The following is a 20,164-nucleotide window of genomic DNA, read 5'->3' as shown; positions in this document are numbered from 1 at the left end:
CGGGTTTGGTGTCTTCAGTATTACATCTTGTGCTTTTTGCAGATTATGTGTGTCCTGCTTCCGGTAGGCAGATAATTTACTGGTATTCAGACTTCCCGGTTATAGTCTGTGATTATTTCTAACTTTACTCATTTGGTTCTGTAAAAGTGCGCTGTTCCTTTAAGAGCGATGCTGAGTTTTTCTCATGATTAGATCCTGGTATTAATGGCATCCTGAGAACGTTGCCTTGTTTCTTTCTGCCAGTTCTGTGATCTTAAGAAACAACTAGCTACATCTTGTGCAGCTGTGGCATCGTCGGTATGCACTCTGGGCTTCTTTTAAGTTTAGGAGTCTCATGATATATTATTTTAGTCGTCAAATGTTTGCGCTACAATGCAGGAGACGATCTATGTATGTGGTTGGCGTCATTCCGTCTAGCACAGCGGTGTCAAACATACGGCCCACAGGCCGGAACCGGCCCCGAAAGAGGTTCAGTCAGGCCCGCAGGATTATTTAAATGTGAAAAAATGCATAAAAGACACGGAATTAATATTTTTAATACGATTCACTTCACTAATCATCCGCTAGGGGGCACATTGTTTTGATCAGAGTAGAAGGCAACATTGTTTAAAAATTCCTTTCTTTACAAATCTTGTTTAATCTTAAAGTGCATTACTATATTTTTCAATACTAATTACTTGTTAAGGTTTTGTGCCTTTGTACAATCAGTGGGATCAGTTGCAATGCATATGTGTGAATGATAAAAGTAAATTGCACAAAGGAAATCTAAGGTGTTTCATGAAAGGTTTTGTAAAAGTAATGTTTATTAAATTGCAACATTTTCCTAATGTTCTTGTGCTTCTTTACACCAAATCAGATGAAATGCATGATAGAATGCCATAGAATGACGCGTTGCGGCTCATGACCCAAAGTCAGAATCGGCTAAGTATGTCTAATGGCAACATTGAACCAACAAGTTCAAACTCAAATGCACATATCCAGCTAATATTTACTTTATAGCATACGCAGCTGCAGCATATACAGAAACACTGTACATACATATGCATCATATGTTTACATAGACTGCTTGGATTAGATAGACTTCCTTGCTTGCCCATAAAATGCAGCCTTGTGTTTGTCATATATTTTCTTTCTAAAGCAAGACAAGGTTAGCCAAGTGTTCAGTAGCATGTTTTCAGTAGCAGCTGCATTATTGTATTGTCTTGAACTTCTCAAAAATAAAGCTGTTGTGAATAATAATACTAGATAATAATGCAAAAAAGATATTAAAATAAATACTGGTTAAAAACAGAGCTTTGAGTAATCCATGGTAAAGTTCACAAAAAGTAAAAAGTTCATGAAATTGAACAGAGAAGTTCATGTGATTTGTCCAAAAATAAATCCTTCTATTTTTTTTTTAAGAATCGGAATTGTGAATTGTTAGGAACCAGAATCGAATCAAAACATCGGAACCGAAATCGTCCAAATTCAAACGACGCCGAACCCTACCTGCTACTGTTCTGTCCATCCATCCATTATCGATACCGCTTATCCTCACAAGGGCCGCGGAGCGTGCTGGAGCCTATCCCAGCTGTCTTCGGGCAGTAGGCGGGGGACACCCTGAATTGGTTGCCAGCCAATTGCAGGGCACACAGAGACAAACATCCGCACTCACAATTACACCTAGGGGCAATTTAGAGAGTCCAATCAACTTACCATGCATGTTTTTGGAATGTGGGAGGAAACCGGAGTACCCAGAGAAAACCCACGTAGGCACGGGGAGAACATGCAAACTCCACACAGGGAGGCCGGAGCCGGGATCGAACCCACGACCTCTGAACTGTGAGGCGGACGTGCTAATCAGTCGACCACCGTGCCGCCGCTACTGTTCTGGATAGCCGATAACTGAAAGTATTTTAATTTATTTTATTTTATTTTTTTATTATTACTATTATTGTTATTATTATCTGTGACTTGTTGGTTTGCCTTAATAGATAAACATGTGGTCTAGATACTCAGACAACTTGCAGATTTTGTTGTCAATTTATGTTACTGTTAGTGGTGGTTGTTATTCTTTTTCACGACCTCAAACAACTTGAAAATGATGTGCCATTGGTGTTGCACAGTATGGTTATTTCTTTGGTCTAGTTCAGACAATTTACAGATTAATAATTGTTTTTTTGTGTGTGTTTTGTTCTTTGCACTATTTCTTCCTTTGTTTTGCACTACCCGAGGCTCAGATAACTTAAAATGTGTCACTGGTTCCAGGCATTGACTGTACAGAGGATTGTCGTTAAATACTGAAGTTGTACTATTTTTTTGCACTACCTCTTAAAAAAACTATTGTATTAATGATAATTTTAAGTTTTTGGCGATTAAAAAAAGTTTTAAAGTAAAAAAAAAAAAAAAAAAAAAAAAAAGCCTGTGTTTTAATTTGTTCATTGTGGTATCAAAATGGTATCGAGTATCGATACTGAACTGGGTATCGGTATCGAAGTTGAAATTCTAGTATCGTGACAAGCTTAGGTCCGGCCCACTTGACATCTACCGTGGGCTATGTGGCCCACAATGTGAAATGATTTTGGCACCCCTGATCTAGCAGTTTGGCTGATGGCTTGTTGTTCATTTGTTGTATTACACTGTCCCCTAGTGGCCATTTTGTGTTACTATTTTAGCTATGTAAGATATAATGGTGTGTCAAGGTCCAATTGTCCAATAATTTGGAACACAGTGAATTAGATTGTTGGAATCATTATTTTCATATTTCATTGTGAATTAGCTGGTAATTTAATTATCAGATCATTTATTTCATATTACTGATTTTGCTGAATGTGTTTTTGTACTTGTCAGTTTCACCCTTTCAATTGTCAATAATCCTATAGTCAACTGGTCAAGATGGTGTTCAGAGTCTTGATGAACGGAAGGTGTTGAGCTTCCTGCCTCGGGTTCAGTGGACTTTAGAAGGGCAGAATAATGTGGGACTGCTGGCTTCTTCAAGACGCAATATGCAACTCTCACAGAAGTGGTTCACAGCTGAGTGTCAAGTGGTTGAGATTAGAATCAGCACCACCAAATCGGAGACCATGGTCCTCATTCCGAAAAAGGTGGAGTGCCCTCTCCGTATCGGGGATGAGATCCTGTCCTGAGTGGAGGAGTTTTAGTATAGTGGGGTCTTGTTCAAGAGTAAGGGCAGGATGGACCTGGAGATCGACAGGCGGATCGGTGCAGTGTCTGCTGAGATGCGGACTCTGTATTGGTTCGTCGTGATGAAGAAGGAGCTGAGCCGAAAGGTGACGCTCTTGAATTAGCGGTCGATCTACGTTTCTACTCTTATCTATGGTCATGCGAGATCCCGGATACGAGCGGCCGAAATTAGTTTCCTCCGCAAGGTGTGCGGGCTCTCCCTTAGCGATAGAGTGAGAAGCTCAGTCATCCGGGAGGGACTCAGAGTCGAGCCACTGCTCCTCCATGTTGAGAGGAGCCACATGAGGTGGCTCAGGCATCTGGTTAGAATGCCTGCTGGGTAACTCCCTGGTGGGGTGTTCCGGGCATGTCCCACCGGCAGGAGGCCCCGTGGATGACCCAGGACATGCTGGAGAGACTATGTCTCCCGGCTGGCCTGGGAACGCCTTGGGATCCCCTGGGAAGAGCTGGAACAAGTGGCTGGGGAGAGGGAAGTCAGCTGCTGCCCCCGCGACCCAACCCGGATAAGCTGTAGACGATGGATGGATGGAGCCCTTAAATTAATAATATAGAACTATCACTTTATTTGACTTTCTATCTTTGGATATACTGTAACTGTGAAAATGCATTCTCTCTGCATTGGCCTGTCCCTCTCAGTTTCCCTCTCTTTATTTGTCTAGATACCTTGATGGTTACCATGATCTCAAGTTGTGTCTGCTGCTCCTTAGCCTTTCAGGCTACCTCAAAATGTAGTCAAAGCACATTTGCAAACAGAGACAAATATTTAATGTAACTCACTCTTAAAGATATTTAAAACTTCTTGAAACAAGGCTAATAATGACATATACTGTAACTGTTAGGTGTAAGCAAATTCAAACAGATATACAGTATATTGTTTTGTCTCTTGTTAGCAGGTCTGGTGTCTTTGTGACGGTTGATGGAACTGGGACAAACTAGCAGCACTACTTACTCATTTGTTCTTTTATTCATCCTCTTATTTTTCCCTTCTTTATGTGGGCTCTAATCCAAAAATTTGCTTCATTTAGCTGTGCTGTAAATGCATTTCCAACAAGCCTGTAAGTCGGGGGCTCCATTATGCAGACTACATGAATGTAGCCCGATTTTAAGCCGACAGATGTGTCACAGACAAACGTAGTGTGCCATAGCTGAATTTGTGTGGTCTTGACACATCATAACCCGCGTAGTATGACAAACTCAACGATTGGCTGTCAGGTGTCTGGGATGCTTCACGACCAGTTTTATAGCTTGGCTCTCGACGAAACTGGATGCTTTTTGCTATGGTCCTGCTCCCCCCCACCTCTCCCTGCTTGCTGATTTGGTGTATGTGCTGTCCTTTGTCTCAACTTATTCTAACCTCCTGCTGTATGCTTCAACCAACAAAACAAACCATGGAATGAGTCAGCTGGACTCTCGACGCCATTGACAACTTTTTTCGACAAGAAGAGCAGGCAGAGGGGAGCCTTCTTGCTGCTGGGTACACCATAGACCCTTGGTAGAAGTGGAGAATGTTGTGCTGGTCTTTCTGAATGTTGTGGGGCATGTGATCAATACTCAGACTCATGCGATGACCGAACTCAGTCGCAAAGTGCATGCGGTTTTGCGAAATGGAAAAGAATGAGGAGAAGCTGGCGTTTGGCCTTGAAAAATTGATCGATGATTCAGCTAATTGACACCACTGAGAGTCACAAGCTAAAAGACTTTCAAGGCTGGCTGAAATTGTTGTTGGACATTTATCTGAACTTTTCCCCGAGAAGAAAAATACGCTTGGATGCTAGCATCCATATCAGCCCCTCAACCCTCCTTCCCGGGTCCGAGACTGGTAAACCAAGGACGTCTCCACAAACGACACGATAAGCTAGACGATTACGTAGACGGGTAAAAGTCCACTTCCATTTATGCTTAATCTGTTTTTTTTTTTAATTTCCCATTCATCGCCTTCAAAATGCACGTCCATCATAGGCGTACCGGTCAGTCATATAGGCGGTATGCCCAGCTCTGTTTAACCCATTAAGGAAGGGAGCGCATAACCGCGTTTCTACCACTAGAGCCGGGAGCGCTGTTGCGTCTTTCTACCTTTAAAGCCGGGAGAGCGGATACGTCCGTGTCTTTTTTTAATCCATTTCTCCGTCTCTTTAGCCAATTTAATGCATCAGAATATACACATATCGATCACCGGGAACTCTGATAAGTAACGGCTGTGATATATAGACGACGTGCACGACCAGTGGAACCAGTCAAACATGATATATGGTTTGTAGACAATGACGATATAGATGTCTTTGTACCAAAATAGAGGATGGTAATTACCACTCGATTTTTTTTTTTTTTAATTAAAATAGTGCTTCTCTTGCACTGACACATTATTTTTACATCGATTGAAACAGTAAATAATAATAAATTCTGTCTGTGTGAAAGCCACATGTCTAACGTCTTTAATTCCTTTGGAGTTATGTTTCTGTCTCAGGGGCTGAGATATTACGGTAATCATTTTGAAAGTTTTTAATTTCTGGGAAAACGTCCGGTTTTCAAGGGTAATTCCAAAGGCGACCTTAGCTTTTGGGGAGCTGTTGAGACAGGTGCTTTAGTCCTTTATGGGTTAATAAGGTCATCTTTAGCTTTGTTGGGATTTTGTCTGCAATCTCTCCGGGAACAGGCTGTCGCTCACACTGAATCACTATCATGTTAGATAAATTAACAGAATAACATTTGGTTGTGTCAGCTAAACCTCTTTTTGCAAGCGGAAATTAATCTGCACCCTCTCACCTGGCTAATGGTTTCAGCTGCTTCCTTCCGTCTGTATTGAATCATTACACCAAATGAGTTGAAAAAAATCTACTGAAATGTATCCAACCTCACTAGTTTTCACTTACTGTATTGTATAAAAAAAAAAAAAAAACATCCAGATTGCTCTGTATGGCTTGCTTACGTAGAATAGGTAAAAATTCTCACTTTGCTGACATTTGGAGCCAGTTAGAGCATTTATAGATTTGTTCTCAAAGTATTTTCACCACTTTAAATTGGTTATTGTGTAAAAATAAAGTGAGGACAGACCAGCAGTATAGTTTTGTGTAGTATAGCGTTCGTCTTCCACCTCTGACATCAATTTGACGTTGCAGCTTTCGACTTAAATGTGTGTGTTCCAAAATCTGCTAAAAACCATCAAAAAACAAGCCTAGAAGTAATTCTTTTGGTGGTGTGTTTTTTTAAGATTAGAACAACAAAATAAGTGCCAATTTTTTATTTTTTTTACTTGAGCATCAACAAAATGTAAAAGTTTCAAAATAAATTTTACAAGTGAAACTCAAAAGGTGTAGGTTGAAGTTCAAAGAACTTATAAATATCCTACCCCTCATTCACCAAATAAAAGACAATGCTGTGTTGCATATACCAACAATGGTTTACAATAATAATACAAAAAATAATACAATTTATTAATTAATGTTGAAACAGAAGCCAACTGCAAAAACAGGTCGTATAGTTATTAATGATATGACAAAATACAATTGAAAAACAGATTGCAACATCTTTTTTTTCATTCATGGTCATGGAAATAATATTGATGATGGAGTAAGGTAAAGTGTAAAAACAGGTTTGCTACAAGCATACTCGCGTAACGTGTTGGTTGGGTAGCAGCGGCAGAAATACACATAGCCTACACATTCAGCATGTTGCAAGCCTGCACTTTCTATAAGCAGACACAGCACTTGAGCATATTGTCATGTCATCTTCCAAAGCGCTTATCCTATACAGGGTCGCGGGGAGTTGCTGGAGCCTATCCCAGCCGTCAATGGGCGAAGGCAGACTACACCCCGAACTGGTCGCCAGCCAGTCGCAGGGCACACATAGACACTGTCACTGAGCGGGAATCGATCCCACGCTGCCCGCACACAACTCAGGCGTGTGTACCACTACACTATCAGCGGACCTTGAGCATATTGTGTGTAAAGTTATTAGAAGTGTCAATTTCATTTTACCAGTATTTAGAACATTACACAACTCATGGGCAAGTTCCTAGTATAAATCATTTTTAAAGTTACGATCATTTTCATAAATGACTGTAGTTTCAATATGTGGTGCATCTTGGGTAAAAGATGTTTTTAACGTAAAAAGATGTGCATATAAAATGAAAACGCCATGTAAAATGTTTCCTATATTGAATTGTAATTTCAGCATGGACTGTTGGCCTTCAAGTTTATCCTGGCCTTCCTGGTTCCAGATGTTCCCAAACACATTCGGATCAAACTGGCTCGTCTGGAATTTGAATCAATGGAGGCCCTCAAAAAAAAGGTAAAACTACTCATGGAATTGGAATTGCTTTTATTGTCAATGCACATGACCGAGCAACGAAATTGCCTTGATAGGTACGATTCCTCCAAGAATCATGAAAAACAATGCCCAGAAGTCTTAGTTGTGAAGACACGAGGGAGGGAAAAATACAACGCTCAAGCTATTCGCCTTGGGGGGGATCATATTTTAGTCTGGAAAAAACTTCAGCACATTCAATGTTTACTAAGACGTTACAACAGAACTCTAAGACATGCACATGTGGAAGTCGGGGAGTGAAGAAGCGTGACCCCACCATGCACAATGTCTCACAGCCAAGCCACTTCAGGCTAGAGCACCCGCAGCACACCTGGGCCATCAAAGGGAGGGGGTTTGGGAAAGACAACAAAGGCAGTGAAGTGTCAAGGATGTGTATACATTGTACGGAGTGGTTAAATTGTCTTAAGCGTAAAGTCTGTATCGACGTCCTCGCCAGCACGCCAAAAATAGACAGCCTTGACTGCGTAAACAGAAACATACAGCAAAGGAGAATGGGAGAGGTGAAGGATAAACCTGCGGCAGCATCACTTTCAAGAGAAAGTCCAAATAACGGTTGTTTTGGGCACACATACACACAGGGTCGCAGGGAGCTGGAACTTAAAATAATATTTATAGGGGCCGTTAGGGACATAATTCAGATATGGCTCTCACTTACTACTGAAATGCTCTCATACACACTAGTGAAATTTTTGTTGCTCATAAACATAACTGAAATGCGCTCATACACACAACTGAATGCTTTCACACACAACTGAAACACTCATACACACTAATGAAATTGTTGTTGCTCATAAACAAAACTGAAATATGCTTAGACATGCTAGTGAGACACTTTTTTCATACACACAGCTGAAAAACTCTCACACACACTAGTGAACTGCTTTCATACACACAACTGAAATGCTCTCATAGAACCATTTCGACCCGGTTTCCACGGAAAAGTAAACACTGAGAGCCGCAAACACTTTTTGACATGTAAAATGAAGGTGTGTTCATTTCTATCTATCCATCCATCCATCCATCCATCCATCCATCCATCCATCCATCCATCCAGGTTTTCTGCGGCCCCTGGGATGATATTGCTTTATTATTAGATCCCGCCGGCAGCCCGCAGTAAGCCGGTGCGGGTAACAGATGTGATCGGGTCCTTCGTCACGCTTTAAAATATAGTGTAGTGTCTTCCAAGAACACAGACGTAGTTTAATTATCACGTTTTTATTAGTCTAACCGTCTACTGTGGGCCGCAGCCGACGCCAATACAGTACGACACCCGTTCAGTCAAAAAAGAGCAACCGCTCTCCTGTTCGTCCTCCGCTACTCTCGCTCGCATGCCCTCCCATCCAGCGACCCGCACGATGCATTTATTAACCTTGGAAACAACATAACTTGGCAAGTCACAAATTTGACTACAACACAGACAACCCAATTCGTTACACTTTTTCTGTCATATATTTCATTGCAGAATCGGATTGTGGTGAAAACTTATTTGGAGTAAAACACACTTGAAGAAATACTTCATGTTAGAAATCTCACATTGTTTTATTATTAGTAATTGTTGGCATTTGATAAATTCATTGAGTTTCGATGCAGTGCTGAAATGCCCCACACTGTGAGCAAGCATTGAACGCTCCTCGAGCGCTAAGTGTTGATAACGAGAGACGTAGTTCCTTTTCTTTTTTCCTCCTTCGACAAAGCTACCTAGTAGTTTGTTCGTGCCAGCAAACTCAGTAGTTGCAGATTGCCCATGTTTCATCATGTTTGTTGTTGCGTGTAAATGTTAAAAGGTGAGTTTAATAAGTCAGGTTTGTGTCAGGTAACTGCCTGTACATAATAGCTTAAATATGTTCTCGTGAGTGATGTCTCGTTGATGAACACTAGTTAGTTATTTCGGCTAGTATGCTAACTATTCTAGTGATGAAACGTGTGGGTGTGTATTGTATGTATTGTTTGGCTGTTTAATTGCTTAATACCGTGAATTGTAATGTTTAGGCATATTGTTAACAAATGGATATGCATTGGATGATTTTGCTAGGTTATTATTTGTCTGTTTTGTTGCAGACCACAATAAATAGACGTGTCAAGTGGAATACGGGCCTGTGATTTCTGACAGGGGCACACACATTCATACCTTGCCACTCTAAAATAGAGTCAGCTGGAGACATCATTCCAATCATATGATCCGCTCCGTTTTACTTCACATTATGTACAGTACACACAATTTTGCAGCCCGAGTCAACCAGAAAATTGTTTCCAGTTTAGCAGGAGAAACACAAACGGAAGTGACGTACGAGCTGCCTCGCAAAAGTAGCAGTAATGTACTTTATTTAATTTTTTTATTTAGTAACTCCGAAGATAAAAACACAACAGCCAGGGGGGTGACAAACATAGAGGCAAAGAAATACATTGCAGAAATATGAAGCGTGACATCATCAGCAGGCGCGTAGGACCCAATCCAATCTGGACATTTTTTTAAATTTCAATGAACAATCTATCAGTCCAGCCCTCGGCTTGTCGCAAATTTTTTTATTTGGCCCTCCATCCATTTGACTTTGAAACCCTTGATCTATACCATTCAATAAATGCACAATTTCTGGACATATCCCTGAAAAAGTATATAATTCCGCTTTCGTCAAACTTTTGACAGGTGTGACCTCACTTCCTAGTCCCCGCCCCTTTAACACGTCATTTATGATTAACGCCCCGTTCCAGTATGCCCAAATATGGGCATTATGCTTCCGCCTCGTTCAAGGCATGTACAGACATGTTTTTAGGCTGCCGCCATCTTTTCCGGCATGCCCAAATATGGGTATGGATGATATACACGCTTCCGCCTGTAACATGAAACATTGTATAGCCTGGGGTAGATGTCCAGGCTTGTTCAGACATGTTTTTTTGACCTTCCCCTCATATGCAGTGCACTACCACATAATAAAACAGAAAGTAAAAAAGATCTTCATGAAGGCATCATGATTGAGGGACCATGTATTTCTATTCATAAAGGCTGTGGATCAAACGCTAATCAAAAATCAAGGATTTATTTGGAAAGAAGACAACACCCGCCCACTGGATCATTGACTCAAACCTGGTCTTTGTCCGCCCCTGCCACTGGAATGTGGGGTTACACATTTGCCTATGAAACACCTGAACTACACCTGTACACCATTTAGCATGCTTGGTTATGTTTCTTTAATGAGAATCGCAACCCTTATTGTTCTACTACACTTTGTTAGGACGTTTCCCAGACAATTATGAAGTGCCCACTTGATTGAATTCATCTTAGCGTAATCGTCATCTTCACATGTGACTATGAAACACCTGAACTACACCTGTACAACATTGTGAATGATTCTTTGTTTTTTTAATGAGAATAGCAAACCTTATTGTTCTAATACAGCTTGTTAGGGCATCTTCCATACAATTAAAACAACATAATTGTGTAAAGTCTGAGTGCAAAATACCACGCCATCTGCAAATGTACCTATGAAACACCTGAACTACACTTGTACACCATTGTGCATGCTTGGTTATGTTTTTTTAATGATTGAGAATAGCAACCCCTATTGTTCTAATACAGCTTGTTAGAGCATATTTGATACAATTATCAGGTTAGTTTACAATTAAGGCAACATATGAAAAGTCTAAGCGCAGGCCTCTTCACATGCCACGACACAAACGGCTCTCCCCCCACTCCACCCCTCCTTTTCTGCATGTAAGAAAGACTCCCTAAAATACAGACGGATAGGCCTCACTCAGGTGTCTATGGGCTCCCCAGAAATGTGTGTGTGTATGATAAGTCTTACAATGAGGTGCTTTGTTCATCAGTGGTTATACTTTTTGCTTTCACGTTGTTAATTAGGAAGTTAGCCTTGAAAAAATGTGGGGGTGTAGGCCTATACAGATTTGATCTCGTCGGAATGGGTGAGAAAACCCATCCATCCATCCATTATCTGTACCGCTTCTCCTCACAAGGGTCGCAGGGCGTGCTGGAGCCTATCCCAGCTGTCTTTGGGCAGTAGGCGGGGGACACCCTGAACTGGTTGCCAGCCAATCGCAGGGCACACAGAGACAAACATCCGCACTCACAATCACACCTAGGGGCAATTTAGAGTATCCAATCAACTTACCATGCATGTTTTTGGAATGTGGGAGGAAACCGGAGTGCCCGGAGAAAACCCACGCAGGCACGGGGAGAACATGCAAACTCCACACAGGGAGGCCGGAGCCGGGATCGAACCCACGACCTCTGAACTGTGAGGCGGACGTGCTAACCAGTCGACCACCGTGCCGCCGTGAGAAAACCCAATATTCCAAATAACCCATGACCTTTCAAATCGTAAATTAAGAGTCAAATGTACAGAGGTATGAACGATATGAACGGAGTGGCACAAGAAGAAGAAGAATCTCAGTGGAGCACCATCTCAAAGAAACTCAGAGACAAACAGACCATAAAAAATGGACAGTAAGTACATACTTTAAAATAGTTCTCCTAGTTTCATGACTAACACATATTTATGTCATCTAAATGTGATCTTTTTACATTTAACTGAACGAGCATGAATAACACTTATACATGTTGTCATTAGCTATTGTTTTAGGATTTTAGCTACCCATGCATTCATGAATAACACTAGTTTATGTTATCTATTTGTTTTAGGATTTTAGCCGTCCATGCATTCCTGAATAACAATCTGTGAAATCATTATACCTGTTTCAGATGTAACTTTGTCTTCGTGCATATTCATGAAAATGCCCAATAGAACATTATGTTATGCCATCTATATCTCTCTATATTTTTTATATACAATACTTTGGTATGATGTATTTGTAAACATCCAAGTTAGATCATATGCACATAGCACGTATTGTAACTAGATGACGTGTAAATGTTTGACCTGTGTTCTTCAATGGGAGTGATGTGTGTGCGTGTGTGGGGGTGTGTGCTTGTGTGGGGGTGTGTGCGTGCGTGTGTGTGTGGGCGTGTGTATGCGTGTGTAGATGTGAGCGTGCGATTGTGTGTGTGTGTGCACTTGTGAGCATTACAGTCGGGGGAGTCAACCAAAGGAATGTAGATAATCGGCGATTTCTTGAGAAGCTTTGTGTATCAAAATGCGTGCCCATTTAGGATGGGTGAGGCGCAACTAGTCCAGAATAATAATAAACTCACTTTTTAAAAATTCTGAAAGATTAATATGTATTCTTTTTCTTTTCAGAACAGTACTGAGCTGTAATAAGTTCCCTACATATTAGGTAAGTGACAAAGGGACTCTAATCACTAGCTTGTCAGTAAAGAGAGCGTAGAATGTAACTTGGTGTTTTTTTGTTTTTTTTTGTAACTTTAAAAAAGTCCCCCTGCTCTGTTGCGCGCCTAAGAAGAACGTACCCAAATGGTCTGCTTATGAACCTCCAGCCGTCAGTAGCCATAAATGCAGACGTGTCAGGGAGAGTTTATACCATTATTGTGGAAAAATATTTCATTTAAAAATTCATTCATTTATTTAAACACCTACATAAGGTTTTTTACAAGTTGGTCAGCTTCAACGTTTAAAAACTTTAACATTGACTAAAGTTGACCTTTATTACTAACACAATTATTGTGTAGACTCATATTTAAACACCTACATAAGTTTTTTTACAAAAGGTCAGCCTCAACGTTTAAAATCAGGTCTTTATCATTAACATTTACCTGATGAATCCCTATCATTCTTATAAATGCAATTAATGTGTATACTCATATTTAATTACCTACATACGTTTTTTTCCAGATTGGGCAGTCTCAACCTTTAAAAACTTTAACATTTACTAATGTTGAGCTTTTCTTTATTAACAATGCAGGTGTTGTGTAGACTCATATTTAATCACGTTTTTTCAAATGAGTCAGTCTCAACATTTAAAAACTTTATCATTAACATTTACTTGATGAACCTCTATCTTTATTAACAATGCAATTAATGTATAGACTAATTATATTGTGTATTTGATCATCTGTTATTGTTGACCATGTTTTCTTACATACCCAGTGTTTAAACATGACCTGTTACTTTAATAGATACTTTTACTAGCATAAATGTTTGTTTAGAATCCTGGTATTTTAAAAATCATGGTGAGTGATTGACGTAAACACATTAATCAAAGCAGGAAGTAAAACCTAGACAATATAATATTATTTGTTTCAGCCTAAAACTCTGTCGCATTTTTGTATATTCATGTACAGACATCATGAAATACAAGTTCCTCACCAGTGAATCAGTACGTGAGTAGACCCCCACATACTGGAGTGTTCAAGCTGTCTTATCTTTTTTATGACCCCCTCACATCCACCTTAGCAGGAAGGATGAGAACACTACAAGGATTAAAGTTACATGCAAATCAGAGACACCCTGAGCAAACCATCCTATCACCAATCTGCCTCCAACCAGCTGCTTGAGTGATGAATACCAAGTCCAACAGGGGCTGACTTTGTCAATTTGTTGAGATATTTAAGATTGGTTGAAATTGTAAGGTATACATTGTTGTGAGGCGGTAAAAGATGATCTGTAATGTTAGGAAGAGTATCTTTCAGTTCATTTGAACCTAGCATGTGTTCAACATGAGAGTAACTGTCAAATGTATACAGTTCTTACACGCAAACCGATTTGAAATTTTTGTTTGTTGGTTTGTTTTTAAATCATGCCCTTTCTCACTCAATTGTTTGGGTAAGAGCTGGGCCCTTAACAAGGAAATCACATGTTGAGAAAAATGAAGGTATCAAGATAAGTTTATGAAGTAATGTCAATTTGAATGTTGTTTTCAAGATAACCAACAATACAATGTGAGTATACATGCTAAATGAAGTGAATGTCATGATCAATGGTATTTGAACTCAAATCATAAAAGTTGAAAGCTTTGAATGAAGCGAATGTCATTATCAATGTTATTTGAACATGCTTAGCTCAATGATTTTATGTTTAACTTGCATTGATGTATTAAAGCAAGTATTTTTAATTTAGAGTTTGAGAGTGTAGAACTGTGACTCTGATGTTTTTACATGCTTTTTATGACTATCACAATTTTAAGCAGACAAATGCATAATTTTACGAACACAAATGTTTGTTGAGAATCCTGATATTTTAAAAATCGTTATGAGAGTTCATCTAATTTATCAGAGCAGGAAGTAAAACCTACACAATATATTGTTTCAGTGAAAGGGGCTAAAGTTCTGTAATATTGGGTTATTTCTGAACTTTTCATTTCAAGGCTCTTACGAATTCATAAGCCGGATACAACAGTGTACTTCAATTAACCACGCCCCCTTCCATCTCTCTCTGTCTCTGTCTCTGTCTCTGTCTCTGTCTCTGCCTCTGTCTCTCTCTCTCTCTCTCTCTCTCTCTCTCTCTCTCTCTCTCTCTCTCTCTCTCTCTCTCTCTCTCTAAAGAGAAAACCACGCCTATGGCGAGGAGGCGTGTCATCCACAACCCCTTTCGGTAGGTATAAGACAGCAGATCTCCAAACCAACCCATAACAACCTGTGGCTCGAAAAAAAAACCCAACAACATCCACAATGCCAGTAACCCGACAGATATCCAGACGCATAGAAACGGTATGGGCACCATTGGGACCCCAAAGGGTTCAGCTGATGGAGAGTGGTCCTGGGGTTAAAAGGTCGAGACAAACGGCCACCACCTGCAAACCTCTGACACAGATAATCAGCAACCAAGACCACAATGATTGTGAAGAAATGGCAGTGAACGCGGCTGACGTAAACCTCACAGTGGAACCAACGGTGACCGCTGACCACGTTTTTACAATGGAGTGCCCTCAGCAGAAGCTGTCGGTGACAAGGTTACTCTGTCACGAGAAATTCATCCCTAGCTTTCATTACATCTTGAACCTGTATCAAGAGCCCACCAAGTATCAACAAGTTAAAGACACGGCCCAGATAGTTCTGAGAGAGTTATCATATGAAAAGAAGATTTTTGACAAGCTCCGAGGGAGTACATGGGCCCCTAAAGGTGTCAACATCTCTGACAAAGATAGAAAAGTGTTGGAAGACTACTATTAGAACGAGGAGCGACAAGCCATAGACTTCAACATTGATGACTGATGAGAGAAAGTGATTTTGTTGAGAGAAAAGTGTCGCAATCTATGTTTTTTTAATGTTTGGAATAAACGCTTTACTGTGTTTCGCTTGTCAGATGTTGTTCTCATCAACCCTGTCCCTTAGGTCAAACAGTAACACCTTCTCAACCATTCGACATTCTACTTGTATAGAGTTGGTGGGTTTTCCATAAGCATCGTTAGTGTTCACGGCATCATCAGTCAGGTTTCCCAGATAATTGTTTGGTTTCCCAGTAAGGGGGAGTTTATTCCCAGGCGGGATCCGTGGACTGGTGTTTATTTTGCATTCGTCCAAAGTGCCTTGATTTGTCATTTTTTAGATGTTTTTTTCGCCCTGCTAATTTCTCCTATGTGGAATTTTCCTCTGCGGCATGCAGTTCAGCGGCTCTCCTCGTGATGGTTCGCCTCGCGGCAAGTTTGTACGATGGGTCGCCTGTGGCCGCCTGCAGAACCATTGCAAGTCCATCATCTTTAACCGCGCTGACAGGTCGACAGTTGACAGCAAAACACAGAGCCAAAAGATTTGTTAGCATGACTGATGGAGCTGTGCTTACTGGTTTGCCTCGGCTGCATTCAGCTATTGTCATTTGAAGAGCACCTTTCCCGGCGACATCAGCGCTTGGCCCGGCATCATCCTTGCTAGCATCGAGGTGCTTTGCTTTAAGGTGCTATTTGATACTCGCAGAACTTCTACAATAAACACATTTAGCTTAGAACAAAGTGCACACAGCCTTAGTTTTAGCGAGGCCGGCCTGGACGGAGGCATCAGCGACAGCCAATCGGCGCGCAGAACACACCAGCCGGTGCAAAATTAGATTAACGGCGATATTTTATTTGTCGCGCGATGAAAGTCTCTTGTTAACTCTGCACATACCGGCGATAACGGCCCACCTCTAATGTGTATATATATATATATATATATATGTATATATATATATATGTATATATGTATATATATATATATATATATATATGTATATATATATATATATATAAATATATATTATTAGTGCTGTCATGAAAATATTTAATCCGGATTAATTACATTTTTTCATAGTTAACTCTTAGTTAATCGCATATTTTATTTATTGTAAAAAAACCTTGATTTTTCTGGCCCATTATTTTCTTGAATTTTAATACCCTTAACATGAATAAGAGGATTGATCTTCTTATGCAAATACTTTATTACAGCGAAGTCAACCCAAACATATTTTTTAAGAATATGCTTCATGCAAGCCCACTAGTTGAAACAAGGCATACTGATAAATATTGCATTTGTGGAATAAGAGTTAATCCACCTGTTTTTAGTCATCATTGGGGGCGGCCATTTAGTCACATCTTTCGACTGAAAATGATATCACAGTTGCTCCGGGCTCAGGTAAAGACCAATCACAGCTCACCTGTTTTCTGAAACTGAGCCATGATTGATCGTTATTTGAGCCCTCAGGGCAGAGATGGTCAAAAATGGACGCATCTTGTTCCTCACGCCTCTGCCTGTGTCAACAAGCTGAGCACCAAGAGAGAGAATTTCTCCCCCCAACCCCGCCCGCACGCACACATAGTAGGGGGCGGGGACACTAAGTTTGCGGAAGAAAACTACATTCTGAAGATGTCGAAACTACCACGAAAAACAACGGCACCGTTTGGGAGCATTTTGATGCAGCAGATGACAACAAGGTCGCCTGTAGGCTTTGTAAGCATAAACTCGCTTATAACCACTCTCCCGGAGCGACAAGAAACCATATCCAAAGTAAATCTCGATGTGAATCTGCAGGCCGATGGCGGCGAGGCCAGTCAGACGAGCATGAGAGCATTTGTTCCAGCAGGGCGCTGTGATGCTCACCGCACAGCAAAGATTACCCAACTAATTTGTAAAATGACGTGATATTCTTTTGTTGAGGGTAGACGGTTCGAAAAATTAATGCTGTATATCGAGTCTGAGTACGTGGTGCCAAGTCGCAAAACAATAACACCCCAACTCGAGAGTAGCCATTACCAAATGAAAGAGGAGATACTACGAGCGTTCCAGCGGGTCAGCTATGTGGCCAATGCCTTAACTACAGACGGATGGACGTCCATAGCCACCGAATCTTACATGACTATGACGTGTATAATGTATGTGGACGGAGGACAATTCCGCAGCTGTGTGTGCGTCATGCGCCTTGGATGAAAGACACACAACTGAAAACTTGGCTGCTCTCCTGCGGAGTGTGATGGGTACGTGGGCACTAGAAAATAAAGCCGTCACCGGTGTGCATGATAATGCACCTAACATATGGCGAATGAGACCCTGCTGGACTGGGAGTCGGTACCATAACTCATTACATTATTCAAAATAAATGCCATGCATTGCATTGGCAAATGTATCAGAAATGTATTTCTCTTTCAGTTGTTCACTTTTATTCAGTCAGTTGTTGTTACATCAATAGAATTCAAATCAACAAACTCTTCTTAATGTTTGGTCTAAAATAGCCCCTACTGTAAATACACAAAACATTAGCATTTTAAACTTTGAATTCAATATGTCTTAAATTTCAAGTTTTCTTGCTTATGGACTAGTCGACTAGTCGCAAATAAAATTTTAGACTAGTCGGCGGGCAAATTAGTCGAAATTCCCATCCCTACCACAAACACAATATTACCGTAATCAGAATGCCTTGTTGCAACTCGGGGGGCCTGCATAGGTTAGTAAACCCTAGACAACAACACTTTCTGAAATCATTGGTAAGAACCTAAACAATACGCACTCTATTTACTGTAGTTGACAAACTCACAAATCCCCCAAATAGCGCCAGAACTCCTCTCAAGAGATAAATGCAATTAATTTGCCTGCTCTTTAGTGAAAAAGTACTATCCATTAGGTCAAACATCACAAACCATCAAAAGTCCAAAATGAAGCAGCACTTAAAATCACCCAGGAATAATTCGATTACCATGACAGAATTTGATACAGTGGATCGAAAAACTATAACAGATTCGGTTCAGCAGCTGAAACCATCAACTAGCGGCCTCGAACCACTACTGTCTGTGAAATCTGTTCTAAATGAATTACAGTGAATAATCAACTGCTCACTTCAGTCAGGCAAGTTTCCTAAACCCCTGGAAGTAGCTGCCGTCAAGCCCCTTCTAAAAAAGAGAAAGCTGGATGACTCCTTTTCAGTAAATTATAGACCCATCTCAAATCTTCCCTTCTTATCAACGATTGCTGAGAAAGTGGTTTTTAATCAACTCAACAAATTCTTGAACTCAAATTGACTTTTTGATAAATTCCAATCAGCATTCCGACCTCATCACTGTACAGAAACAGCTCTTATCAAAGTATTAAATGACATAAGATTGAACACTGGTGCAGGGAAGGTGTCGGTGATTGTCTTATTGGATCTCAGTGCAGTATTTGATACAATTGATCATACAATACTGTTGAACAGGTTGGAAACTTTGGTGGGATTAAATGGAATAGTCCTAAAATGGTTTAGGCCTTACTTAGAGTTGTTACGGCCCACGTTGAGTCGTGGCCGTTAAATTGAGTGTGGGTGCCCTCCCCTCCTCTTCCCTAATTGGTGGCCTCCGTCACCAGTTCAGCCATCCAATCAGAGCAGTGGAGAGTAACCAATTTAGTTAATTTGCTTCAGGTGTGGCACCAGGAAGCAGTTAAGAGGGACTTGGTTGCTGGTGGACGGGGCTGGCTGCGAGTGACGTGATCGGTCCTTGTATGTTTTTGTGTGTTGGACAGTCCCTGGGCTGGCGACTGGTGATGTAGCCAGTCCTTGTTTGTTTTTGTTTGCTGGCTGCAAGTGACGTAGTCAGTCCTTGTTTGTTTTTGTTTGCAGTCGTTGTCTTTTGTGTTACCTCTCCATCAGCCGTCACCTTACCGTGGTGGAGGGGTTTGCGCATCCCAATGATCCTAGGAGCTAAGTTGTCTGGGGCTTTATGCCCCTGGCAGGGTCACCCTGCTGAAGCTACTGCCTCCGCGACCCGACCTCAGATAAGTGGAAGATAATGGATGGATGGATGATCTTTTGTGTTAGTGCATGTTTTTCATTTACCCTTTCCAACTCTCACACCTATGTTAGACCCCTCCTCCTTGCCATCTTGAGGAGGGATGTCAGGTTCTCTATGACCTGAAACATTTAATAAAAACACTACACAAGGAAAGTAGACAAGAGAGTTTAACTTTGCTCATGAGGAGAACGAGACAGAGACATGCACAGTAACAAATCTCCGACCGCTCTGCACAGTCTGTTGCCTCTTTTATTTACAAAAGGGTGTTTTTCCTTGTTTCATTGACATTTGCTCCAACAATTGGGAATTGTAAATCACAGATTGGAATGCTTTGAAAATAACAAACACAAACATGTTAAAACAGACTACTGCAATAAAGTAATTTAAACCGCTGCAATAAAGTAATTTAAATACAGGAAGGTCTTTTTGAACAAAGGCACATTTGCACATCTGTAGCTTGCCTTATCTGCAGTTGAATCTCAAGACCTGCCCCTCTTTCCTTACAGACAATCTTAAAAAAACAAATTTATTCTAATGGATCTAATTTGGATGGATCTCTTTT

The 20,164-nt window shown here is 40.7% G+C and overlaps 1 protein-coding gene across 17 annotated transcripts in view; it reads left to right on the top strand.

Annotated features, from left to right (window-relative positions):
* ano10a (anoctamin 10a) overlaps window positions 1-20,164 on the top strand; it is a 97,430-nt gene that overhangs the window by 70,103 nt on the left and 7,163 nt on the right. For 5 of the 17 annotated variants that reach the window (XM_086038609.1, XM_086038606.1, XM_086038607.1 and 2 more), the window contains 3 exons: window positions 7,354-7,470; window positions 14,918-14,966; window positions 15,051-15,664. In XM_086038609.1, the coding sequence (XP_085894735.1) occupies window positions 7,354-7,470; window positions 14,918-14,966; window positions 15,051-15,544 (660 nt within the window). In that variant the 3' untranslated portion in view covers window positions 15,545-15,664. Of the gene's footprint in view, window positions 1-7,353; window positions 7,471-7,544; window positions 11,620-11,655; window positions 11,966-12,716; window positions 12,754-13,717; window positions 13,735-14,917; window positions 15,665-20,164 lie in introns of those variants that run through there. The other 12 variants (XR_015087901.1, XR_015087900.1, XR_015087902.1 and 9 more) reach the window with 12 other exon arrangements.

This window comes from Filicampus tigris, chromosome 8 (genome assembly GCF_054856515.1).
Source record: "Filicampus tigris isolate MCC_2025a chromosome 8, RoL_Ftig_1.0, whole genome shotgun sequence".
NCBI classification, from domain to species: Eukaryota; Metazoa; Chordata; class Actinopteri; order Syngnathiformes; family Syngnathidae; genus Filicampus; species Filicampus tigris.
Note: the sequence above shows the minus strand (reverse complement) of the source record. Positions and strands in the feature narration are given on the sequence as shown.